The 27721-nt window shown below is 45.2% G+C and overlaps 1 protein-coding gene across 1 annotated transcript in view; it reads left to right on the forward strand.

The window, feature by feature from the left end:
• SLC44A1 (solute carrier family 44 member 1) overlaps window positions 1–27721 on the forward strand; it is a 147304-nt gene that overhangs the window by 59748 nt on the left and 59835 nt on the right. Inside the window, exon 5 of the mRNA XM_075351063.1 lies at window positions 2857–2950. Within this exon, the coding sequence (XP_075207178.1) occupies window positions 2857–2950 (94 nt within the window). The remainder of the gene's footprint in view (window positions 1–2856; window positions 2951–27721) is intronic.

Genomic DNA, 27721 nt, shown 5'->3' on the forward strand with positions numbered 1-27721 from the left:
GGAATTTTTTTTTTTTTCCCTAAACACACTTTATTGCTGCAAACGTCGAGTGCTGTCAGGAAGAGATGACGTAATATCCTCCTAAGGGTTAAAAACGTTAGGCCCTGTGCACACTAGAAAATGGAATTTTCTTAAGAAAATTCCAGACACTGAAAGATTACCGCACATGCGGTAAAAAAACGCAGCAAACCGCACCCGAAATCCACATGCGGTTTTACCGCAGTCTGCTGCGGGATGTCCCTGCGTTATTTTGATAGCACAGGGAAATGCTCACCTGTCCCTGCTCCTGCTGTTTGTGGTGCAGAAGTCTCCCGCGATGCTGTGTCCTGTGCGGCTGTCTCCAGCGCTCTGCTACTTATGAGTCGGCTGTGCGATGCAGAACTGCATATGCATGAGCCGGCCTCTAAACAGGAGACCAGCATCCGGAGGTAGATCAGCTGTGACTTAAGTCAGCTGATGTGCAGTGACACCTGTCACCGCAAAGCACATGAGTGAAGTCACCGCTGATCCCGTGCAGCTCACTTCACTTGCGGCCTGACCCTCACAGTGAGCAGTCAATGGCTGTGGCAACTCCGGGCGGCTGTTGGCTGAAATTTTTAGGCTGGGGGGCTCCCCAGCCTAAGAATACCAGCCCCCAGCTGTGAGGCTAGTTATGAAAATTGAGGGGACTGCACGCAGTTTTTTTTTTTTTCGTTATTTATGTAATTATTTTACTGTACGCTATACACCCGCCTGCCGGCGGCTGTGATTGGTTGCAGTGAGACAGCTGTCACTCAGTGTGGGGGCATGTCTGCCTGCAACCAATCACAGACACCTGTGAGCAGGGAAGGCGTGAATATGTTATGAAACTAATGAGCAGCCGTCTATGGAACATGAAAGAGCTGCCGTGGGAGCAGTGTGACAGCCGCCCGGTGATCGGTAAGTATGAAGCGCTTGCTCCTACCCCTTTGCGCCAGATTGTGTTCCCCATAAACTTTATATGGGGAGCAGCATTTGGCCAGATACCTGGGATCAATCCTACGCCAACCCAGAGTCAGCGGGTGATTGATCTGCCAGCCCTCCAAATTGCTGGTACCTGCGGAAAAGAAGTGAAATGTATATTAATTCCGCAGTGGAAATTCTGCAGCAAAACCCGCAGGGACCAAAAAAAACGCAGTGTGCGCACAGCATTTTTTTTATCCCCATAGGTTTTGCTGGAGAAGGACTGCAGAAATGTTAAACATTTTCTGCAGCATTCCTTCCTTCAGCGAAATCCGCGTCAGTTCTGCAGTAAAATCCGCAGCGTGCGCACAGGGCCTTATTCAGTTTATTTATTTATTTATTTATTTATTTTTTTCTAAAATTATTTTCATTTTTATTTCAAACACTTTATTGCATAATGCTGTATTTTCTATTATTCCTGCTTTTGGAACATTACCTTTATTGTATGTATATAAAGTCAGAAGAATCCCGGCACCCGCATACATTTTTAGCTTGATTCGTTTAGGGTACGATCCGAATGACTTTGCGGCGACGCTAGTGTTCTCTGCATCCAATGTAATAATAAACGATTCAAGATAAAAATCTACGTGAGTGCCAGGATTCTTCTGAAATTATATTATCTAATTTCCACGTGCACCACTACTTACACAGGGATAGCCATCATTTTGGATCTCTTAATATATGTATGTGTTTTGTTACACTATATAATTGAACTTTCTGTTGGGTAGCACAATGGTACTCTCCTTAAATGTTTTTAATTTTTTGTGTTTTCTAGTTTTTAATACTTAACATTTTATTTTTCGTGACACCCACTAATGTGCTCTGGTATTATTCATACAGACAAGCTTTGTCTTTTTTTGATACATATGTTTTGCTAGGTGATTATATCTGGGTTGTGCCTGTAGATTAAGTATGCCCATGGTCTTGCCACAGGTTTAATGGTGTATTCTCCTCTCCAAGACCCTATCCCATTATGTAGTAAGAGTAGTAGTAGCAGTAGCATTAGCAGCAAATACCTCCAAATATATATGTTGTATGGTTCTCCTGGGTATCTACACCATTTACCTCATGTGCAGGCCATTGCCTGTAGATTAGTAAGTATGCCCATGGTCTTGCCACAGGTTTAATGGTGTATTCTCCTCTCCAAGACCCTATCCCATTATGTAGTAAGAGTAGTAGTAGCAGCAGCAGCAGCAGCAGCAGCAAATACCTCCAAATATATATGTTGTATGGTTCTCCCGGGTATCTACACCATTTACCTCATGTGCAGGCCATTGCCTGTAGATTAGTAAGTATGCCCCTGGTCTTGCCACATTTTATAGGGGTATTCCCATCTTCAAGATTCTATACCATTATGTAGTAGTAATAATATTAGCAAATATCTCCAAATATAAATGTATGTTTCTCCTGGGTATCAACGTCATTTACCTCATGTGTAGGGCATTGCAACTTGGGTATCTATGGTTACAACCACAAGCAACTAACTGTCACTGTATGAGTGGTTGTTACTATGGACACCTAAGCTACAATGCCCTGCTCATGAGGTAAGAGATATGGTTATATCAGGAGAACTATACTACATTTGTAATTGGAGGTATTTGGTAATATTATTAGTAGTACACCTGCTACATAGGATCTTGGAGATGGGAATACCTCTTTAATGTCACTTTGCATTACACTAGGCTACAGTGGTGGCAATAACTTCACTATAGCGTCCTGTATGACATCCACATTGTACAGGCAGCAGGGCAGAGGAGGGGCTGCGTCAGTGGCATACTTATTGAAGAAAGTGTAATCTAAGGGCTTTTAGCTTGTTTAAATATAATTTATGAATTGTACTGACCATTTTATTTTTTGTGTTACTTTATCCAACAGGATCACATTTGTGTGATTATGCACTATCTCCCAGCCAGTACACAACAGATAGCAAAGCAGTGTCTTTATGCCCAAAGCTTCCAGTGCCAGAAAGGTAAGTAATAGGAAGTGTCTCTTCTAAACAGTATACACTTCCCGATTCTACTGCAAGGTACCTAATAAGACCTAATATCTGAGAATGTCTTGTGTGAAATCGGTTTCTGGGGACGCCGCCACAGCTTCTGATTGCCTGATTCTAGTTTCTTTGGAAAACTTTAAACAGCTGTCATCATGCATCCTAATTTGTTGTAATCTAGAAGCTCTGGATATGTTTGTAAGGTTAAAAAGTTGTCATTTTCATAGCAAGCCTTACCGTAATTGCAAGTAACACTTTACACTATCTAGAACAGCCGGGGGATAATGCAGATATCCCACTGCTGCGACTAAGTTGTCACGAACAGCACTGAGCTGCCTCCAGTCGTCAGGACAATGAGCAATTGGCCGACGATTGATGAACGAGGTGCTTTCACTACTAGACCACTTATTGGCCGCTTTCACAATGAAATTATTCCAGCACATTGAAAATACACACACACACACACACACACACACACACACACACATTCACTCTCTCTTTGGTATGGTCAGTGCCAAGCTCCGCAATACGCCAAGAAAAACTTGCTGCCACCACCAATTGGACACCTGTTACTGGTAACATTTGACCACAGAAGGCTTCAGGGATGTGTTTTATAGAGCAAGAGGTATGAAGCTTTCCATTTTAAATATTTAGTTTGAAAAGTAGGCAGTGTTTATAAAAAGTATTTCCTATACAATTTTATAAAATAAAAATGATAAACAAAAGAAAAGTACCTGACTTATGGTCACAGGGTGGCATAATTATTTTATAGAGGGAAGCTCTCCACTTAGGAAAATGGGACAATCATACAGCAAGCTGTATCTTCCAGCACTGAACAAGGACCATAATTCAGAATCACTATTTATTAGATATCAGTCACTCCCAAATACCTCCCCTTGGTGACCTCGGATGGGGGCTGGTCAATGAGATGTGGCTCTAGTCACAAAAATTATGGGATCCCTGAACTTCAAGATATTTCTTCCTTGTGGTCCCAGGTGGAAGTTATTAATGCCATGTTTGCTATTATGATTTTAGCTTTCTATAGATAGGAAAAAAAGGCATATACAACCCCGTACATTTGGACAATATTAATTTGAGGCTGGTCCGCAGGCTGCACTGTCATGCAAGCATGTGCATTTCACTGCCCTCGGGATCACGATGTTGAAAATGTGTCACCCATAACTATAGGACCTATGGATGTCACAAAAATAAAAACAATATTCATAACTGGATTTTGGTGCCATTCTTTCTAGGGTTGATCCTTTGAGCACAAAGGTGAAAAGTGTCATCTTTGAACCCCTTGAGATTTTGTGTTGTCTCTACATCAGATAAACCATTGCAATTACCTGTTCACACTTAAGGGGTCATACTTGAACAGGGGTCAGATGTAGTTTAGAGTGCTAGCTCCGGTTTCCTTTCCAAGTTGTTATGAGCCATGTTCCTTTTATAAATTGGTCCTATTTTACCATTATATTATGACCCTATGGCTCTCGTTTATAAAGACTCCCATATCTTACACTAAAGGGGGCTTTACACGCTACGACATCGCTAATGCGAACTCGTTGGGGTCACATTGGTGAATTGGTGACGCACATCCGGCCGCATTAGCGATGCCGTTGCGTGTGACACCGATGAGCGATTTTGCATCGTTGCAAAAACGGGCAAAATCGCTCATCGGTGACATGGGGGTCCATTCTCAAAAATCGTTACTGCAGCAGTAACGAGGTTGTTCCTCGTTCCTGCGGCAGCACACATCGCTCCGTATGACACCGCAGGAACGAGGAAGCTCTCCTTACCTGCCTCCCGGCCGCTATGCGGAAGGAAGGAGGTGGGCGGGATGTTACGTTCCGCTCAGCTCCGCCCCTCCGCTGCTATTGGGCGGCCGCTTAGCGACGTCGCTGTGACACCGCACGGACCGCCCCCTTAGAAAGGAGGCGGGTCGCCGGTCACAGCGACGTCGCCGGGCAGGTAAGTACGTGTGACGGGTCTGGGCGATGTTGTGCGGCACGGGCAGCGATTTGCCCGTGTCGCGCAACAGATGGGGGCGGGTACCCACACTAGCGATATCGGTACAGATATCGCAGTGTGCAAAGCCCGCTTTAGAGGTAATTAGAGTGATTACTTTCAAATCTGCGGTCTTTTCAGTCATTCAGTAAGAAAATAAAATGTACACATATCTGGCATAGATTATTCTACGCAGCGTATCTGACCTAAACGATGGCACAGTGGTTACCACTGCAGTCTTGCAGCGCTGGGGTCCTGGGTTCAAATCCCACCAAAGACACCATCTGCAAGGAGTTTGTATGTTCTCCCCGTGTTTGCATGGGTTTCCTCCGGGTTCTCCGGTTTCCTCCCACTCCTCAAAGACATACAGATAGGGACTTTAGATTGTGAGCCCCAATGGGGACAGTGTTCCTGATGTATGTAAAGCGCTGCGGAATATGTTAGCGCTATATAAAAATAAAGATTTGATGACACCATGGAGACTTTGTCTATTTTTTTAATCTCCCCCCTCAAATTTAGTGGTACGAAGTGACATTATTGTTAATGCTAGAATTTTTCACGCCGTGCTTTATGACCGTTTTAGTGCTCAGTTTTCACTAAAAACTTTGTAAATGTGGCCCACTGAGTATAACTTTTCAAAGTATCTCCAGTACATTCTCTGATGTGGATTTCCACTAATATATGCAGTATATATGTATATGTGTGTATGTATATAGAGGCGATCAGGCACACACAGTGTCAGTGCAGGTGTACTCTCAACCCTCTCTCCTGTCTGCAATGCACACTTGCCACAAACAGTAGGGAGCAGGCATGAAAGCATGCCCACACTGACTGTGTATGTACCTGTTCAGCTCCTCCAGGGTTAGACAGCTCATACTCTGGGCAAGCGAGCACTGTCAAGCTAAAGGGAGGTGCGTGGCATGTTGATTGAGGGGTGCAGTGAACCCTTGGCCACACCAAGGGTGCACCAAAGTGTCCTCATTTGCATATGCAATAAAACCATTTTCTGTGCAACTAAAGAAGGGAAATCTATGCTGCAGTTATTCATTTAATAGGGTCTAAAGGGAGCTTTACATGCTGCGACATCGCTAGCGATGTCGCGAGCATTAGCATCCAACCCTGTCGTTGGTGCGATATGTGGTGATCGCTACCGTAGAGAACATTATCGCTACGGCAGTGTCACACGCACATACCTGTTCTGCGATGTTGCTGTGCCCGCTGAACAATCCCTCCTTCAAGGGGGAGGTGCGTTCGGCGTCACAGCGACATCACAAAACGGCCGTCCAATAGCAGAAGCGGGGCGGAGATGAGCGGCCGGAACATGTCGCCCACCTCCTTCCTTCCTCATTGCCGGTGGACGGAGGTAAGGAGATGATCGTCGCTCCTGCGGTGTCACACATAGTGATGTGTGATGCCGCAGGAACGAGGAACAACCTCGCTACGTACGAGACAACGATTTTTGGTAAATGAACGCCCTCTCGTATACCAACGATTTTTGTCTCTTTTGCGATCGTTTAAGGTCTCTCCTGCCTGTCACACGCTGCGATGTCGCTAACGGCACCGGATGTGCGTCACAAACACCGTGACCCCGACGATATATCATTAGCGATGTCGCAGCGTGTAAATGGCCCTTTAGTCCCCTGTAAGACTGTATAAGTAGTTTAAAATGCGTTTGAGGGTGACAGACTGCCTTTAACACTAGAAGTCCCAGAGAGGGGTCATTTAACATTTCTACCTTTTGGAACCCAGTGACGGGTCGAATGACCTGAAGGATTTTACCTAACATCCTATAATCACCGTCTTTTGTTCTGTAATTAAGGCCATTACTGTCGCACCACAGGAGGTTGCTGTTTTCCATTGAGTTTAGCCATTTAGTTTCTAGTTAGTTCTATTCAGTTTGGACTAAAGGTCATTTGACTCTCTTTCGGGACTTCTAGTGTTAAACAGGCATGTCAGGAGAGCTGACTGTTCGTCTTAGGCTATGTTCACACTAGAAAAATGATTTTTCTTAAGAAATTTCTTAAGAAATTTCTTAAGAGTGAAGGATTAGTGCACCTGCGTTAAAAAAACGCATCAAAAACGCACCTGCGTTTTTGCCGCGTTTTCGGTGCGTTTTCGGTGCGTTTTCGGTGCGTTTTCGGTGCGTTTTCGGTGCGTTTTCGGTGCGTTTTTACCGCTGGTTGCTCCCTGCGTTATTGTGCCAATTATCTATGGCAAAAAACGCAGTTAGCTGCAGAAAAGAAGTGACATGCTCATTCTTTTTCTTAAGAAAATCTACTGAAAGAATTTTCTTAAGAAAAAAACGCAGTGTGTGCACAGCTAATTTTTTTTGCCATAGGTTTTGCTGGGGAATGTCTGCAGAAAGGTTACAAGAATTTCTCAAGAAATTTCTGCAGCAAAAACGGACCCAAAACGCAGGTAAAAAACGCAGTGTGTGAACATAGCCTTAAAGGCAATCTATGAGCAGAATTTCTACTCCTAACTATTTACATGTGTCCGGCAATACCGTTACATGGAGTGTCCATTGCTCCATTACTGAGAGATCAGCATTTGAACTGATATGTAAATTATTCCCCACCCAGCTCCACCACCTCCTAGTTGACTGACTGCTTCCTGTGCCTGAAGTCACACAGCATAGAAGCTATCAAGCAGGAGGCAACAGCGCTGGACGAGGAGTAGAGCTGGACTGACAGAGGCTTCAGATCTGCCATATCAAACTCTGATTTCTCAGTAATGGAGGGACAGACTGGCCATGTAAAGGAAATGCTGGACTTGGCTTTGAAAGAGCTAATGCACATATAGTCATAGCTAAAAGTGTTGGCACCCTTGAAATTTTTCCAGAAAATGAAGTATTTCACCCCCAAAATTATTGCAATTACACAAGTTTTGTAGTTTTTGTTATACACATGTTTATTTCCTTTGTGTTTTATTGGAACAACACAAAAGCAAAACAAAAAAGGCAACTGCAAGAATGGGCCAGACAAAATTGTTGGCACCCTCAGCTTATTTGGTTTCACACCCTTTTGGAATAAATAACTGCAATCGCTTCCTAAAACCATCAAAAAGCTTCTTACACCTCTCAACTGGAATTTTGGACCACTCTTCTTTTGCTAACTGCTCCCAGTCTCTCATATTTGAAGGCGCCTTCTCCCAACAGCAATTTAGAGATCTCACCAGAGGTGTTCAATGGGATTTAGTTCCGGACTCATTACTGGCCACTTCAGAACTCACCAGCAACTTGTTTTTGTGCTTCTTAAAGTATGTTTGGGATTATTGTCCTGCTCGAAGACCTATGACCTAGGACACCAAGCCAGCTTTCTGACACTGGGCACTATTTTGCCACCCAAAATCCTTTGGTAAACTTCAGATTTCATGATGCCTTGCACATAGTGAAGCACCCAGAGGCAGAAAAACAAACCCAAAACATCTTAGTACCTACAATCAAATATGGCGATATGGTGAAGGTTCATTGTTCTTTTCTTTGTAGGCATCCTGCTGTTTTTGGTGAACACTAGAATGATATGCTTTACCAGAAAGCTTTATCTTGGTCTCATCTGTCTACAAGACGTTTCCTAGAAGGATTTTGGCGTACTCGTACATTTTGGCAAACTGCAGTGTAGCTTTTTTATGTCTGTGTGTCAGCAGTATTTCATTCAAATGTTGACGGATTGCTCACTCTGACTGATGCACTCTGAGCCTTTTGGACAGCTTGAATTTGTTTGCCACTTGATTAGGTCTGTTTATCCATTATCCAGACAATCCTGTGTTGCAACCATGGGCAGTAAACTTCATGATTATGTTGCACATCGTGGACAAAGGAATGTCAAGGTCTCTGGCAATGGACTTGTAACATTGATATTGTTGATATCTTTCAACATTTTTGGTTCTCAAGTCCTCAGACAGTTCTCTTCTCTTTCTGCTCTTCATGCTTAGTGTAGAACACACAATGCAAAAATTGAGCCAACTTCTCCCCTTTTTATCTGGTTTCAGGTGTGATTTTCATCTTGCCCACATCTGTTAGTTGCCACAGGTGAGTTTGATTGAGCATCACTTGAAGTAAAGTTGAAGTAAAGTTGCTTGAAGTAAAGTTGTTTACCCACGATTTTGGAAAGGTGGCCACAATTTTGTTCAGTCCATTTTGTCCAATTCATATCCAATTTGCCTTTTTTCTTATTTTTGGAGAAATACTTCATTTCATTGCTTCCTTACACGACGCAAATGCTGCAGCCACTTTATATAACACTACATTCTCTGCAGCTCTTGAACTGGCCGCCCGTCTCACACATACCAAAACTCGCACAATCAACAGGCAACCTTGGCACACGAGCCAAACTAAAGAACTGAGACTGGCTTCCAGAATTGCTGAACGCAGATGGAAGAGGTCTCATTCCACTGAGCACTTCGTTGCATATAAAGAGTCCCTCACCACTTTCAATTCTGCACTCACTGCTGCAAAACAAACCTACTTCTCATCCCTCATATCCTCTCTATCTCACAACCCTAAACAACTATTCAACACTTTCAATTCTCTCCTCCGTCCCCCAGCACTACCTCTCCTCTCATCTCAGCTGAAGACTTTGCCTCTTTTTTCAAGCAGAAAATTGACAACATCAAAGCAAGGTTTGGCCCACAATCCCCACAGTCCCTCATCATAGCTACTCAGCCCTCTTCCTCCAAATCCAGCTTCTCCCCCATGACAGAAGTTCATCTTTCCACTCTACTCTCAAGATCACATCTAAACACCTGTGCACTTGACCCTCTCCCGTTGCACCTCATCCCCAATATCACCGCAGTCCTAATCCCAGCCCTAACCCATCTCTTCTACCTATCATTATCAACTGGTGTATTCCCTTCATGCTTTAAACATGCTTCGATCACACCCAACCTTAAAAAGCCCTCCCTTGATCCATCATCTGTGTCTAGCTATTGCCCCGTATCCCTTCTCCCCTATGCCTCAAAACTACTGGAACAGCATATCCATCTTAAACTGTCCTCATAGCTCTCCTCCTGCTCCCTGTTTGACCAGCTACAATCTGGCTTCCGACCGCATCACTCTACTGAAACTGCCCTAACTAAAGTCACTAACGACCTACTAACCGCAAAAGCCAAGCGACACTACTGTCCTCCTTCTCGTGGACCTGTCCTCTGCCTTTGACACAGTAGACCACTCCCTCCTATTACAGGTTCTCTCCTCTCTGGGCATCACAGACTTGGCCCTATCTTGGATCTCTTCATACCTAACCGACCGAACTTTCTGCGTCTCCCACTCTCACACCACCACCTCATCCCACCCTCTATCCGTTGGTGTCCCCCAAGGTTCAGTTCTTGGACCCTTGCTATTCTCAATCTACACCTTCGGCCTGGGACCGCTCATAGAGCCCCACTGCTTTCAGTATCATCTCTATACCGATGATACTCAGATCTACCTCTCTGGACCTGACATTACCTCCTTACTAACCAAAATCCCACAATGTCTCTCTGCTATTTCATCCTTCTTCTCTGTGCGATTCCTAAAGCTTAACATGGACAAAACAGAATTCATTGTCTTTCCTCCTGCTCATTCAACTCCTCCACCAAGCCTATCCATCAAAGTTGATGGCTGCTCACTCTCCCCAGTCTCACAAGTTTGTTGCCTTGGAGTAATCCTCGACTCTGCTCTATCCTTCAAGCCGCACATCTAAGCCCTCTTCACCTCATGCCGACTACAACTCAAAAATATCTTCCGGATCCGTGCCTTCCAAGAATCAGCAAAAACTAATGTTTAGTACATGCCCTCATCATCTCCCGCCTCGACTACTGCAACCTCTTGCACCCCTCCAAACTTTCCTGAACTCTGCAGCCCGCTTAATCCACCTCTCCTCTTGCTACTCCCCAGCCCACCACTCTGCCAATCCCTTCACTGGCTTGCATTACCCAAAGACTCCAGTTCAAAACATTAACAATGACCTACAAAGCCATCCTCCTTACATCTGTGACCTAGTCTCCCGGTACCTACCTGCACGTAACCTCAGATCCTCACAAGATCTCCTCTATTCCTATTTTATCTCTTCCCACAATCGCATACAAGATTTCTCCCGTATGTCCCCCATACTCTGGAACGCTCTACCCTAGCAAATCAGACTCTCTCCTACTGTGAAAAGCTTCAAGAGGAACCTGAAGACCCACTTCTTCCGACAAGCCTACAACCTTCAATAACCCTCAGTCCAGTACACCGCTGTGCAATCTCACCAATTCCCTGTAGACTGTGAGCCCTCGCAGGCAGGCTCCTCTCTCCTCCTGTACCAGTCTGTTTTGTACTGTTAATTATTGTTGTACTAGTTTTCTTTATCGTTCCTTTGGGAGACCCAGACCATGGCTGTTTACCTTCTGCCTCCGGAGGACACACAAAGTACTACACTTAAAAGTGTAGCTCCTCCCTCTGAGCTTATACACCCCCTGGTGAGCCAGTCCTAGCCAGTTTATCGCTTTGTGTTCGGGAGGCATACATCCACACATGCATTCTCATCTGATTTGTTTGAATTTTGGAAAGAGTTTGAAGAAAAGCGGGTAAAAGTCTGGACTTCCGGCATGTCCCTTCTCACCCCACTGTGTCAGCGGTGTTGTTAAGGTTGATTTCCAAGGCTGGAGCCTTACATGCCGCGCTCCTTCACCATCCCTCCTGGGCTCTGGCTTGAAGTGGGAGCCAGCACGGTTTCCATGCCTGGCAGGAGTCCGGTCTCCATCCACAGCCCCTTGAGGATCCTGTTGGACCGGAGCACTCATCCCCAGGGACCTGGCCCTGCGTCTCAGCAGCTAAGTACCTGAGACGTTTATGTGTTGGGGGTCCCGGTTCTTTATTGTATGGGGAGAGTATGCTGTATGTGATTATCTTGACTTTTCCGGCGGGTTCTCTAGCTTTTGCCTGAGAACCGCGCCGATGGTGCCTGCATGTCGGCCTCGCCGCTTAAATTTAGGCCCCGGCTTCGCCTAGTTTCATTTTCCTGCCCTCGCATGTCACTCATGCAGAGGGACAGGCTCGGCTCCTCCCAGCGGCCGTTCTACACAGGGGAGGGACACTCCCCACTGCTGGGGCGTCCCTCCTCCCCTGCAGGTCTCTATAGCCCTCCAGTTCCCGCTCTCCTATAGGAACGCCCCCTAGTCCCGCCCCCTCTCTTCGCTCCGGCGGCCATTTCTCACGCAGAGTTCACTCTGCTCTGGTACATTCTGCACTCTGCATCTCTGCTGAGGTGATATGCACTGGGGGACCGGGCTTCGGGATCTGGAGGGCACACAACAACCGCGCCCAGCGGTCTGGTAAGCCACAGCCGGTCTCCGGTTGTGGACCTCTGTATATTCTCCCTGGGGTTCATTCTCTGCAAAGCCCCCACTCCAGCAGCATGTCTCACACAAGGAGCAAGGCTCCAAAGCTTTATTCTGTATGCACTGCATGTAAGCTCCTGCTGCCTGAGCCGAGCACTTATCCACACTGTGATGGTTGCTCTAACTTGGCGGTGCCACAGCCTGGAGTCTCTCCCCCAGTGGTCTCTCAGGCTGCTGCTGCACCTGTGGCTGAACCCCCGGCCTGGGTAGAGTCTTTTTCTAGGTCCATATCCCAGTCATTTGCTGAGTCCATGGGACTTTTGTCCAGGACTTTGATGAATATGCATCAGCCCTCCTCACAGGGTGCCTCTAATACTCTTGACAGAGGATTCCTATCCTCTGACCACCGTCCATCGGAGCTCACGGAGGATTCATCATCTGGTCCCAGACCCCGTCCTTCTAAGAGAAGGCGCAGGGTTTCCTCCCCCTCCTCATCCCACGGCTCTGTCTCAAGAGCTGACTCGCAAGATAAGGAGGATGCCCTCACGGGGGGCTCGGAGGCTATGTATCCCATCGATTTCTCTGAGGGTGACTCAGATCTTAGTGACTTGATTGCTTCTATTAATTCTGTGCTGGATCTCAATCCGCCAGTCTCAGAGGAGCAACCCTCTTTGGCAGAAAAACATCAGTTTACCTCGCCTAAGAGTGAAGAGCGTGTTCTTTAACCACTCCAGTTTTCAGACCGCTGTGACCAAGCCCAGGGCCTGCCCTGACAAACGCTTTCCAAAGCGTGGTTCTGATGACCGGTTTCCATTTCCACCTGAGGTGGTCAAGGAGTGGTCTCACTCCCCAAAGGTAGACCCTCCGGTGTCTAGGCTCTCAGCCCGGACCGTTGTGTCGGTGGCTGACGGCACCTCACTTAAGGATTCCACTGACCGTCAGATTGACCTTCTGGCCAAATCTGTGTATGAAGCTGCGGGGGCTGTGTTTTCCCCGACTTTTGCAGCAGTGTGGGCTCTCAGCCATCTCTGCTTCTCTAGAGGAGATGCATTCCCTCACCAAGGAATCTATGCCTGAGATGGTTACCTTAACCTCTCAGGCTTCAGCTTTTTCATCTTATGCCATGTCTGCAATGCTAGAGGCTGCTCACCGCACTGCGGTGGCTTCAGCTAATTCTCTTGTTATCCGCAGGATTTTGTGGCTTCGAGAGTGGAAGGCAGATTCTTCTTCCAAGAAGTTTCTTGCTGGGCTCCCTTTTGCTGGTTCACGGCTGTTTGGTGAACAGCTGGATGAAATCATTAAGGAAGCTACTGGTGGGAAGAGTACTTCCATGCCACAAACCAAGACCAGGAAACCCGCCCAGGGTAGGAATCAATCGAGGTTTCGTTCCTTTCGTTCCTCCAACTGGTCATCCTCTAAGCCTTCCACTAACTCAGCTAAGGATCAGAAATCCAACTGGCGCCCAAAAGCGCGTCCGCAGAAGACCGCAGGAGGTTCTGCCACTAAGGCAGCCTCCTCATGACTCTCGGCCCGCTCCAGCCACGTCCTTAGTCGGTGGCAGGCTCTCCCACTTTGGCGACGCTTGGTTAAAGCAAGTCACCGATCAGTGGGTGAGAGACATCATATCTCGCGGCTACAGGATAGAATTCTCTTCCAGCCCGCCAAATAGATTTTTTCTCTCAACTACCCCCTGCTCCAAGGCCGCCGCCTTCTCGCAGGCCGTGGCATCCTTGCAGGCAAACGGAGTGATTGTACCAGTTCCTGCTCGAGAACGGTTCAGAGGTTTTTACTCAAACCTCTTCCTAGTTCCAAAAAAGTACGGTACCTTCCGGCCCATCCTGGATCTCAAGCTTCTCAACAAGTATGTCCGGGTGCGGCATTTTCGCATGGAGTCTCTGCGATCAGTCATTGCCTCTATGACCCAAGGGGATTTCCTGGCATCCATGGACATCAGAGATGCCTATCTACATGTGCCAATCGCAGTGTCACAGCAGCGTTGGTTACGTTTTGCGATAGGAGAGGATCATTTCCAATTCGTGGCTCTCCCCTTCGGGTTAGCCACGGCCCCTCGGGTATTCACCAAGGTCATGGCGGCATTGATTGCAGTCCTGCACCTCCAGGGGTTGGCAGTGCTTCCTTATCTGGACGACCTTCTGGTCAAGGGTCCATCCAGCGCAGACTGTCAGCGGAGTGTTTCGCTCACTCTCGCCACTCTAGCCCAATTCGGGTGGCTTGTCAATCTTCCCAAATCCACCCTGACTCCGACCCAGAGTCTCACGTACCTAGGGATGCAGTTCGAGACTTTGCCGGCACTTGTGAAGTTGCCCTTAGTCAAAAAGCAGTCTCTCCGGCTAGCGGTGCGCTCTCTCCTGAGGCCCCGCCGTTATACCCTCAGGCGCCTGATGCAGGTGCTGGGTCAAATGGTGGCGTCCATGGAGGCGGTTCCCTTTGCCCAGTTCCATCTGCGCCCTCTGCAGCTGGACATTCTCCGCTGTTGGGACAAGCGGCCTTCCTCCTTACACAGGTTAGTGGCTCTGTCGCCACGGACCAGGAACTCTCTTCAGTGGTGGCTTCGGCCTCTCTCCCTGTCCCAAGGGCGCTCCTTCCTGACTCCGTCCTGGGTGATTCTCACCACGGATGCCAGCCTATTCGGCTGGAGAGTGGTATATCTCCACCACAGAGCACAGGGCACTTGGACTCCGCCCGAGTCAGCCCTTTCAATCAATGTGCTGGAAACCAGAGCTGTGCTTCTAGCTCTCCTAGCCTTTCACCACCTGTTGGCGGGCAGGCACATTCGAGTCCAGTCAGACAACGTGACAGCGGTTGTATACATCATTCACCAAGGCGGGACACGCAGCCGCCTGGCAATGTTGGAGGTCCAACGCATTCTTCAATGGGCAGAGGACTCAAAGTCCACCATATCCGCAGTGCACATCCCAGGCGTAGAAAACTGGGAGGCAGATTATCTCAGCCGTCAATCCGTGGACGGTGGCGAGTGGTCCCTGCACCCGGCAGTGTTTCAGTTAATCTGCCGCAAGTGGGGCACTCCGGACGTGGACCTAATGGCATCCTGTCACAACAACAAGGTTCCGGTTTATGTGGCTCGCTCCCACGATCCTCAGGCCTTCGCCGCGGACGCTCTGGTTCAAGACTGGTCCCAGTTTCGTCTGCCCTACGTGTTTCCCCCTCTAGCTCTCTTGCCCAGAGGCCTGCGCAAGATCAGAATGGAGGGCCGTTGAGTCATCCTCATTGCACCGGACTGGCCCAGGCGAGCTTGGTATCCGGACCTGCTCCAACTGTCCGTAGAGATGCCGTGGCATCTTCCGGACCGTCCAGACCTACTCAAGCAAGGTCCGTTTTTCCGCCCGAATTCTGCGGCACTCAAATTGACGGCGTGGCTCTTGAGTCCTGGATTTTGACGGGTTCTGGTATTCCTCCTGAAGTCATCTCCACTATGACTCGGGCCCGTAAGTCTTCCTCCGTCAAGATCTATCACAGGACTTGGAAAATTTTCCTGTCCTGGTGTCGCTCTTCCGGCCATCCTCCTTGGCCATTCTCGTTGCCGACCCTTCTGTCTTTTTTACAGTCCGGTCTGCAGCTAGGACTGTCCCTCAACTCTCTCAAGGGACAAGTCTCCGCTTTATCAGTGCTGTTCCAGCGGCGTCTCGCCCGGCTGGCTCAGGTCTGCACCTTCATGCAAGGTGCGTCTCACATCATTCCGCCTTATCGGCGGCCCTTGGATCCCTGGGACCTTAACTTGGTCCTCACGGTATTGCAGAAACCCCCTTTTGAGCCCCTAGGGAGGTTTCTTTGTATCGTCTTTCTCAAAAGGTGGCCTTTCTAGTTGCCATAACTTCTCTCAGGAGAGTCTCTGATTTGGCTGCGCTCTCCTCGGAGTCACCTTTTTTGGTTTTTCACCAAGACAAGGTAGTTCTCCGTCCGACTCCGGACTTTCTTCCTAAGGTGGTCTCTCCCTTCCACCTTAACCAGGACATTTCCTTGCCTTCCTTCTGTCCGGCCCCTGTTCATCGCTTTGAGAAAGCGCTGCATACTCTGGATCTGGTGCGTGCTCTCCGGATTTATGTGTCTCGCACCGCTGCGCTTCGACGGTGCACCTCTCTTTTTGTGCTAACCACAGGGCGGCGCAAGGGTCTCTCTGCTTCTAAGCCGACCTTGGCCCGTTGGATTAGATCGACCATTTCGGACGCCTACCAGAGTACTCAGGTGCCTCCCCCGCCGGGGATCAAAGCACACTCGACCAGAGCTGTCGGTGCCTCTTGGGCTTTTAGGCACCAGGCTACGGCTCAACAAGTCTGTCAGGCTGCCACTTGGACTAGCCTGCATACCTTTTCGAAGCACTACCAAGTGCATGCTCATGCTTTGGCAGATGCGAGCTTGGGCAGACGCATCCTTCAGACGGCTGTCGCCTACTTCTTAGTTTTTTCTGTTTATTCCCACCCAGGGACAGCTTTGGAACGTCCCATGGTCTGGGTCTCCCAAAGGAACGATAAAGAAAAAGAGAATTTTGTTTACTTACCGTAAATTCTTTTTCTTATAGTTCCGTATTGGGAGACCCAGCTCCCTCCCTGTTGCCTGTTGGCAATTTTCTTGTTCAGTGTGTTATCACCGGCTGTTGTCGTGGACAGAGTCTCCGGTTGTTCCGGTTCTTGCTCGGTTCTACTTGTGGGTGGCTATTCTCCTTCAGCTTTTGCACTAAACTGGCTAGGACTGGCTCACCAGGGGGTGTATAAGCTCAGAGGGAGGAGCTACACTTTTAAGTGTAGTACTTTGTGTGTCCTCCGGAGGCAGAAGCTAAACACCCATGGTCTGGGTCTCCCAATACGGAACTATAAGAAAAAGAATTTACGGTAAGTAAACAAAATTCTCTTTTTTATGTATACCCTTTTTCACTTGTAAAGCGCCATGGAATTAATTGCGCTATAATAATAAAGAATAATAATAATTTTCTGGAACAATTTCAAGAGTGCCAATTCTTTTTGGCCATAACTGAATAAATAGTTTAACACTACAACTACAGCCATGCCCTTGCCCTTTACTGAGCTTCCTTTGGTAAACTGTAAGTGCTGCTGTGGAGTTAAAACAACTGGGCCAAGAAGCCGTTTATTACCCAGGCTTTCCCAACTGGAGAGCTGTAATTCCTAGCATGTGAATACTGACTGTACAGTGTTGTGAGACTCCCTGCCAAGAGTCAGACAGCTTTTACAGACAATGTGAGCCCAAGAATAGTTCTGCGATTGCTTCATGGAAAGAATTTCCTTGGGATTGTGAGGGAAGATCTGGAACAAGTGTTTGAGAAGTAACAGCTGAATTAGCAGATAAGCCACATTCAATATAATACTTTTTGGAGGAGTATTCCTGGTTTAAAAAGCTTACATTTCTTGGAAATAGTAATTATAAAAGGTGTGATCAACTTTACATTTTATTGCTCCAATTTCTATTTCAGCTAAGCAAATGTTCTTTATTTCTTAATTTATTGGATGGTTTTGTAGCTTCTATGTGTTTTCATGGTGGATACAAAAACCTCTATGGTATATTCTTTGTTTACGTTCCATCAGTCTCTTAGAAGTGAATGGCCGTGATTGATAATCCACATTAATGCTTCATCACACAGGGTAATTTAGGATCACTGGCGATTCCAGCGGTCAGACCCCCAGCGATCATATGTCTATCACTTACCACTTACGCTTTGGCCTTTTGTAAAACTTAGTGCAACCTTTTGGTTGTAAGAGAAGGGAGCATGTTTCTGAAACCGTAACATCAAGCCTCAGAAAATAATATCACTGCACTGTGGTACATAATGGCCTAAAATAATACTTTATTTTCTTCTGTGAGAAAATGGAATGTGTTTTTATCCTCTAACAGTCCCCACAAAACCTTTTATAATGTGAGAAGGCACCATAGCGGACATAATAGAATAGGTCAGCTGACAAATGTAACCCCAGCTGTCTTCAAGCACTAAAAAAATGAGGACTGACACAAAACCTCAGCCAGTGATGTATTGTACCGAAGAGCCCTAGATGGATAAACTGATTTTTGATGCTGGTTTAAAAAGGCTAAAAAAAAATCCTCATTCATCAACTTTTTGTTCTGTGCATTGCTTCTTTGTATTACATTGCATTGCATGAGGCACTAAGATTAGTCTTCTACAAGCGCTAGCCTTTCACCTACTGCTGTACTAGTTACAATTAAAGTGTGACCATTGTTTTAATTTTTATTTCATAAATCATAATATACATGAAAATAACCATCTTTGTAATATATCTTATCAGACTAATTTCATTCTTACTGTCACAGAATTGATCAGTCATTTACAGCATTGTTAATTCTGAGGTCAAATCTGTATTCAGTGAGGACTTTCTCATTACTGAGATAGGAAGTGGCAGATGTTAGTGATGAGATTCTATAAATCAACAAAAAAAAAAACCATCCCAAATGAGGGAAACAGAAAGCGGTTCATGCTAAAAAATATATATTTTATTAATTAAAAAAAAAATTAAGATAAAAAACAGAGATGATACTCCTGAGAGGGACACAATAAATTACCAGATACAGTGGAACCTTGGTTTAAGAGTAACTTGGTTTGAGAGTGTTTTGCAAGACAAGCAAAGCTTTCTAAAAATTTGTAACTTGGTTTAAGAGCAATGCTTTGCAAGAAGAGCAAATACTCACCATACACACTTCTGGTTCTGTCCTTTCACCGCAATCTGACCCGCTCTGGAGGTAACATTCTGTACATATGTACTGTATACAGTATAGCATTGTACAGTACAGTATATACTATACAGCATGTCTATCAATTTGCATTTGTGGATACAGTATTGAACTTTATTTGTGATAACCAGTACAGCACATTTTATACTGTACCTCTCACCCCAACAATTCTATTGTAAGCGAACGTACAGTTTAATTTGTTTTATATGCTTTTACTGTACTGTGTAGTATTTTGTATTGTACTGTAATCATTTTTAATGAATACAGTGCATTATTTTATATTACTGTAATACGTTTGTATAAATACAGTAAATATTTTTGGGTTGTGGAACGAATTGTCTGCGATTCAGCTATTTCCTATGGGAAAATTTGCTTTGATATAAGAGTAACTTGGTTTAAGAGCACACTCCCGGAACGAATTCTGCTCGTAATACAAGGTTCCACTGTATTTGCAAAAAGGTACTACAGAGAGGGATACAGGGAATCATAAATACAAAAATTCATAGAATATAATAAATACCCCACATAAAAAAAAATGTATATGTGTGTGTATGTATATGTGTATGTATATATATATATATTATATATATATATATATATATATATATTATATACCGTGTTTCCCCGAAAGTAAGGCCCTGTCTTACATTAATTTTACCCCCAAAAGTCCCACCCTGCCTTACTTTCGGGGGAGGCCTTACATTGGAAAAAAAATGACAATCCTCCCCCCTGCAGCCTCCCCATTGTTTGAGAGTCCGGCATCCACCCCATCCTCCCCCCTGCAGCCTCCCCATACAGTGGTTCTGCCCCCCACTCTGCCACCACACACACTGACACATACGGTACCGGTACAGCCCCACACGGCACCCACACACATATCGTACCGGTACCGTACACACACACACACACACACACACACACACACACACACACTGACACATACAGCCCCATACGGCACCCATACACATACCGTACACATACCGTACACACACACACACACACAGAGTTTCGGAACTTACCGTTACTTTCCTTCTTTATCGATCTCCACTGCGGTGCCGTGCTGACGATTCAGATGCCAGGGACGCTGGACCAATCGGAGCGAGCCTGCAGGCGGTGACGTCGCGGCTGATTTCGGCCAATCAGCTGCGAGCCGGCTGACTGGCCAATCGCAGCTCGAGCTGAGGGCCAATCAGCTGCGAGCCGGCTGACTGGCCAATCACAGCTCGAGCTGATGGCCAGCAGGGAGCCTTGCGGGGGCCATTCACCGGAGGCGGACCACGGGTGGCACGAGACTGGAGAAGGCCTGGATGGAGCGAGGGAACAGCGGCAAGTTCCTGTACTGTCCCCAGTTACCCCACCCATATGCGGCCTTACATTACGCCGCGACCACCACCCATAGGCGGCCTTACATTCCCCCGGCCCCCCCCGCTACCCTGCCTTACAATTGGGGGGTGCCCTACATTGGCGGACCCCCCCGAAACCCCCACCCTGCCTTACTTTCGGGGGGGGTCCTACTTTCGGGGAAACACGGTGTATATATATATATATATATATATATATATATATATATATATATATATATATATATATATATATATATATATATATATATATATATATATATATATATATATACACATAATACTTTAGTAATCAAAAGTTTATCTAAATAATAAATTATGTGAAGCTACATAGCATAAATAGCACTGTAAGCATATTCTGCTGCAAACATTGCAACAGCCCTGGCCAACATAGGAAAGTATACAAAAAAAAGTGCGGCTAGTGCACACACTATACAAACACATAAATTAGTATCTCAAAAATAAGCTGCCAGAGGAATCATAAAGTGCACTGTAGCAAAAGATAATAATGCCCTGCATCCACACTACAGAATACTAATGAGTAATATAGTTAAACATACCAATGGAAAAAAAAAGTGCTATAATTACCCGATTGGTGACTGTAAACAGGTCCCTCCACCCCAACGCCGTTTCGCCCTAGCTTCTTCCTGGAGGTCGCCGTTAGGGTTATTGCAATTTTGCAGCAGAATATGTTTACAGTGCAGTTTATTCTATGTAGCTTCACAAAATTAATTTTCAGATAATCTTTTGATTACTAAAGTATTTTTATATATATTTATGTGAATTTTTGTATTTATCGTTCCCTGTATCCCACTCTGTAGTAATTTTTTGCAAATATCTGGGTAATTTATTGTGTCCCTCTCAGGAGTATCATCTCTGTTTTTTATCTTTAAAAAATAAAAAAATAAATAAATAATAAAATACAGTGGAACAGTGAGTATTTTGGTCATTCAGCAAAGCTTGCTCGTAAACTGAGTTACAAATTTACAGCAAGCTTTGCTCGTTAAGCGAAATACTCGCTAACTGGGTTACTTGTTAAGCGAGGTTCCACTGTATATATTTTTTTAGCATGAACCGCTTTCTGTTTCCTTCATTTGGGCCGTTTTTTGGGTTTTTTTTTATTTATTTATTACTGTTCTCAGTGGCATGCATACATGATGAGATTTTATGTAGAAGGCAGATGGAGGAGGTGGGTGGAGAGCTCCGCCCACTGCCTATAGCTCCTCCCTCCTCCCATCCTTATAGAATTTCTTGCGGCGCCCGCCTCTATCGGTGTACCCAGCACTCGACCTCTATGTACGTTGTCTTTGGTAGCTTATGTAATAGTTTTTGGGGCTTTATCTCCTCTTCTGGTCCTTTGCCCACTATATGAACACTCATAGCATATATGGAATCCGTAATGCATATATAGGTCCTAGTAAGTGGTTGGCGACACTGTGTGGTGAATGTGAGTATTACATCACCTATAATTAAACTATCCACTTCAATTTCAATTGACGGTACAGGACGGGCCTGTGCTCTCTGTGGGGTTTTGATTTTAATATGTGTTTTGTTGTGTCTTTCTCCACTCAATTTTGTGTCTGTATATCAACAATAAACTTTTGCATATTTATAAATTGGACGTTTGATCGTTTCCTTTACCCCTTTTTTTTTTTTACAATTGTCAGTGATTTGCCCACGCAGTAGTCCAACCTTCACATGGTGCTAATGAGGGCAATTTATTTGGTATGTATTTTCTTGCAACTCCCTGAGATGGTTTTGTGATCTGTTTAACTATGTGTGGGTTTCTGTTGCTAATTTTAATTATGAGATTCTATGTAGAAGGCAGATGGAGGAGGTGGGTGGAGAGCTCCTCCCACTGCCTATAGCTCCTCCCTCCTCCCATCCTTATAGAATTTTCACAGCACCACCTGCCATCCCCTCTCTCAGTAATGGGAAAGTCTTCACTGAATACAGATTTTACCTCAGAATTAAGAATGTTGATAATGACTGATCAATTCTGGCAGAGAAAGAATGAAATTAGTCTGATAAGATATATTACAAGATTGCTTATTCTCTATTGATCTATGAAATAAAAATTAAAACAACGGTTACGCTTTAAGTCGAAGGTAGACTGTGTCCTCAGTTTACTTTTTAAACCCCGTGCACACATTAAGTATTTGGTGAGTTTTTTACCTCAGTATATGTAAGTCAAAACCAGAAGTGGGTAATAGAGATGTGGTGCCAGTTTCTATTATACTTTTCCTCTGATTGTTCCACTCTTGGTTTTGTCTTAAAAATACTGAGGTAAAAAATGCACCAAATACTCAACATGTGCACGTGGCTTTATTGAAGAATATCTGCAGTAAGTAAGGCCACGTGTATACATTGAGTGTTTGGTGAGTTTTTACCTCAGAATTTGTAAGGTCACGGGCACACGTTTTGGTATTTGGTAAGTTTTTACCTCAGTATTTGTAAGGTCACGGGCACACATTGGGTATTTGGTGAGTTTTTACCTCAGTATTTGTAAGATCACGGGCACACGTTGGGTATTTGGTGAGTTTTTACCTCAGTATTTGTAAGGTCACGGGCACACATTGGGTATTTGGTGAGTTTTTACCTCAGTGTAAGCTAAAACCAGAAGTAGGTAATAAATACAGAAGTGGTGCCATGTCTCTATTATATTTTTCCTGTGATTGTTCTATTCCTGGTTTTATCTTACAAATACTGAGATAAAAAACTCACCAGATACTCAACGTGAACATGTGGCCTAAAGGGGTTTTATCACCATTGTAAGTTATGGCAAATCACTGATAGTCTCTAACTTAGTGATTTGTTCAATTTCACATAGCAAGGACCAGCGTACGAGCAAAAGGGTAATATTGTTCTTGAACTGTTGCTGTACAGAAGAATGCAGTTTGGACCTCAATCAAGTAAAATGGTTACCCGGATAGTGTTAGGATGAAAATTGATTTGTGTAAGGATAAAAGAGCCTGGTCCTCATTCGACTTGGCTTTTGACAACTCCTTTCTCAGCCCTTTTTTTGACACAGGGGGGCTACTGAGGAGCAAGCACTCCCATGCTTGGGTGCTCTGTACTTAGAACGAGCAGCTGGATGATCAAATGGGCACAACTCGAGCACCCCAGAATAATGGAAGTCAATAGGGGACTTCAGCATTTTTCCGGAAGATCTTCCAGAAGAATGCTAGAGTTCCTCATTGACGTCCATTATACTCGGGATTCGAGTCGCGCCCTTTTTGAGCATCAACTGCTTATAGCGAGTATAGAGCACCCGAGCATGGTAGTGCTCACTCATCACTAAGGGATATGTGTACCGAGCATGGTAGTGCTCGCTCATCACTAACCATTACAAGTACCGAGCATGGTAGTGCTCACTCATTGTTAATGAAGGCCTTTCCTGTATTGGCATATATAAGTGGTTTGTGTAAAATGTGACTGACTAAATGCACATTTCAATAGTTTAGTCAGCCCCCTTCTCTATCACTGCCAATGCATAGAAAAATAAGGGGGCTAGCTTGGCTATTAAAATGAGCCAGTCGGCTACCCCCTTCACACAAAGCACCAATGAACTGCCAGCACAGTAAATGCTCTCCAGTATCCAGTGCAGAGCGAGAAGTACCGTTACCTAACCTGGGACAGGAGGGCATAGTTGATGATTGGAACAACTCTGAGAATAGCGGCATATTGGTAAGTTGTATCACTATTTTTTTAAACACCTTTTTATAGTATGATCTTTTTAATTGTACAACCCAATTAAACCCATTGCTCCCCTCCCAAACTTGTATTTTGAGAGCTACTTTTGGTGGATGCAAGGTGCTTACTTGTGATTTATCGTGATAAAAAAAAATTAAAAAAAATTGTGGCCTGATTCACCAAGACTGGTGTTTTGAACCCTAGTTTTGTTGAACATCTGTCTTGCACCTCCACTGGAAAATTACTCAAGTCAGGCACTAGAGTACATCCGTTATAATTTACACCACTTTTCGCCTCTCCACCCATTTTTTTAAGTTGTTGGAGCTTGCTGGGACTAGCATAATAATGCCAAACCCCCAAATATTCACACAACTGAAAGTTGCTCAATTATTTTGTGACCTTTCAGTTTTGATCAAGAATTCTGGCAAAAACACTGATGAATCAGGGCCTGTATGGACAAAATGCTCGCGTTACAGAGGACATATTCTTGATGGTGATCACTCACAATTTTCAAGTTTGGGGTTGAATTTTACTTTTAGTCAGAAAAAAAATGTTAAATGTATGTCTTATATATTTTCAATATACCAAGCTTTCTAAAACATGATACGTCTATATTTTTGTATGTTGATCACGTCCATACTGGTAATCAGTATCTGGCATGCTTGATCTCAAACCTACAGTCCCTCTGTACTCTTGACATCTTACAGTTTGACAGTACATGACAAAAATAATTGTCCAAATATCCAGGTACTAGTATCTCCTATGTTAGCCGGAACCTATGTAGTGATAGATAAGCTTAATTATTTGTAGAAGTTATGTCTTCCATTTTTAAATGGTTATTTCCAGAATCGCATTATTTGTTATGGCGCACATTAAATGCATATTTACTGTTCATATACAGACTTAGGCTCTGTGCGCACTGGGAAATGAAATTTCCTTGCGTAAATTCCGCATGCTCTCAAAGATTACCGCACCCGCGGTAAAAAACCGCGGGAAACCGCACCCGAAAACCGCATGCAGTTTGCTGCGGTTTTACCGCGGCATTGTTCGCGGTATTGCCGCGGTTTTGCCGCGTGCGGGTTGGGATGTGCTTTATTGCATTCAATGCAATAAAGCACATTGAAGAAAAAAAAAAAAAAATACATTTAATTCTGATAGTGGATAGACAGAAGAATAGATAGAGGGATAAGATAGATAGACAGACAGAGGGATAGATAGAGAGATAGATGACAGATCGCTGCATTTCCCACGGTCGGCAGTGAGTTCACATTACCGGCCGTGGGAAATGACCGGTAATTACCTCTGCTGTCTGTTGCATTCAGCCTGTGTCTGTGACAGTCGCGGCTGGATGGAAGCAGCGCAGGACGTCGGACCTGTGGATTACGCCGGAGCTTTGTTTGGGAGGGGTTAATAAAATGGTGAACGAGGCTTGTTGGTTTTATTTAAAATAAAGGATTTTTCGGTGTCTGTGTTTTATTCACTTTACTTACGGGTTGATCATGTCAGCTGTCACATAGACGCTGCCATGATCAAGCCTAGAGTTAATGGCGGTGGTCCCCCATCACCATTAACCCCTTGTATTACCTTGCCACCACTGCTACACGGTGGCAAGAAGAGCCGAGGACACTCCGGTAGTGCCGCATAATGCATGCGACAGTCCCGGGGCAGCTGCGGCTGATATTCTCGGCTGCGGGAGGGGGAGTGAGGCGGGGGACATTAACCCTGCCCCTCTCCCTCCCCAGCCTGAGAATACCGGGCCGCCGCTGTGTGCTTACCTCGGCTGGAAGGTAAATATGCAGCGGAGCCCACGTTCTTTGTTTTCTATATTTCCGTTTTCTTTCTATGTGTGTTCTATGTGTCTGTGTCTGTGTTCTATGTCTGTGATGTCTGTGTGTGTGTGATCTGTGTGTGTGATCTGTGTGTGTTTACTCTCTGCACGGCTTCCTCTTCCTGTAATGACATCACTTCCCTGCAAAACCGCAGACAGGTGATGCACATTACCGGAGGTAAACCGCGAAATACCGCAGGGAATAACGCAGGAAAACGCAGTGAACCGCACAGAATTTGCTGCCTGCGTTATTCCCTGCGGGATTTCATGATTAACATTGAGTCAATGGAGTGAAATCCCGCAGCGATGTGCGGAAAAGAAGTGACATGCACTTGTTTTTGCTGCGGGATTCCCGCAGCAAAACATGCAGCTGTCAAATTCCGCCCAGTGCGCACAGGATTTTTTTTTCTCCATAGGATTTGCTGGTGATTCACTGCAGAGATGTTATGAACATTTTCTGCAGCGAAACATACCGGATTTTGCCGCGGATTTTCCGCGGATTTGCTGCAAGTGCGCACATAGCCTAAGCTCAACAAAAAGATTCTTTCTTGAACCTGTGCTGATGTTATACCATGTGACCAGAAGGGGCGGGGCCTCAGCCAATAGAAAAATAATGTTGCTTCCTGGTATCAGCTGTGTTGGCTGAGGCCCTGCCCCTTCTAGTCACATGGGTATGACATCAGCACAGGTCCTTCTAGTCAGTTAGTTAAATGATTCTACAATAGAATTAGCATAAATAACAGGGAGGATGGACAGGCAGGGGGCGAGAATCACTATGAATACCCACCCCAGCTATCAGCTGATCAGCAGCTGCCAATCAAAAAGCTGCTCATTTTACGTGCTTGTATTTCAAAACCTATATATCCGAGCTGACAACTAAAGGTATGTATAGAATCAGCCTGATAGTGCCAATATAGCACTGGCTTTAGGTTATATAGAAGAATCCTGATGATTGGTGCATTTTCATTTCCATCACACCTAGACATTGTTGATTCCTGCACTGTAATGAAGTAGGCTTTGCCTCTTTCAATACGTCATCCCTCACGGTTGAAACTCCGTTCCAGACACAGCACAGCAATTCTGACAGGAACTCGGATGAGAGAGTATGCACTGCGATGATCGACTATTAGCTGGAATTACTAAAGGACGGTTCCAATGGCAACTAGAGGGTTATACATAGGGGGGGTTATGTGTAAAATGGGGCAGGTTTAAAATGGGTGGTCTTAGCAAAAATGAATAAATATATGTGTACATTATTATAAGCCCATATTATTAATAACCATTTAAACTGCTTTTCCAAACAAGGTAAGTCTCTAGAACTGAGAAACTCTCAAAAACATGTTTTTTTGCTATGTTATGCTTTTCTACTTTGTGTAAATATTGTTACAGATTTTATTAAGAACAAAATGTAGCTTAAAGTGTCAGGTGCAATATGCACCCAGAACCATGAGCAGTTCTGGGTGTATATTGCTAATCCCTGCCTAACTGTCCCTGTATACACTAGCATAGATAAAGAGATCATTAGAAAAGTATTTCTAAAGATCCTTTATGATATGCTAATGAGGCCAGGGACTAGTCCCAAGGGCATTAGTTTTTGCTGTCATTCCACCCTCTTAGCATGTTAGCACGCCCACAGGGGGCGTGCTAACATGCTATTCAATACCCACTGCCAGCGTTCTCACCAGCGGTGATGTGTATACCTGTCTGTTGCTACAGCCTGAAACGCCGGGCAATGCGCATAATCAGTAGTCCCCGGCAGTTCCGGTCATGCACACTAGACCTCTCGAGACGCGTAAACCCGGCTTCATAGTGCACATGACCAGAAGTGCGGTG

Source organism: Anomaloglossus baeobatrachus, chromosome 1 (assembly GCF_048569485.1).
Source record: "Anomaloglossus baeobatrachus isolate aAnoBae1 chromosome 1, aAnoBae1.hap1, whole genome shotgun sequence".
Taxonomy (NCBI): domain Eukaryota; kingdom Metazoa; phylum Chordata; class Amphibia; order Anura; family Aromobatidae; genus Anomaloglossus; species Anomaloglossus baeobatrachus.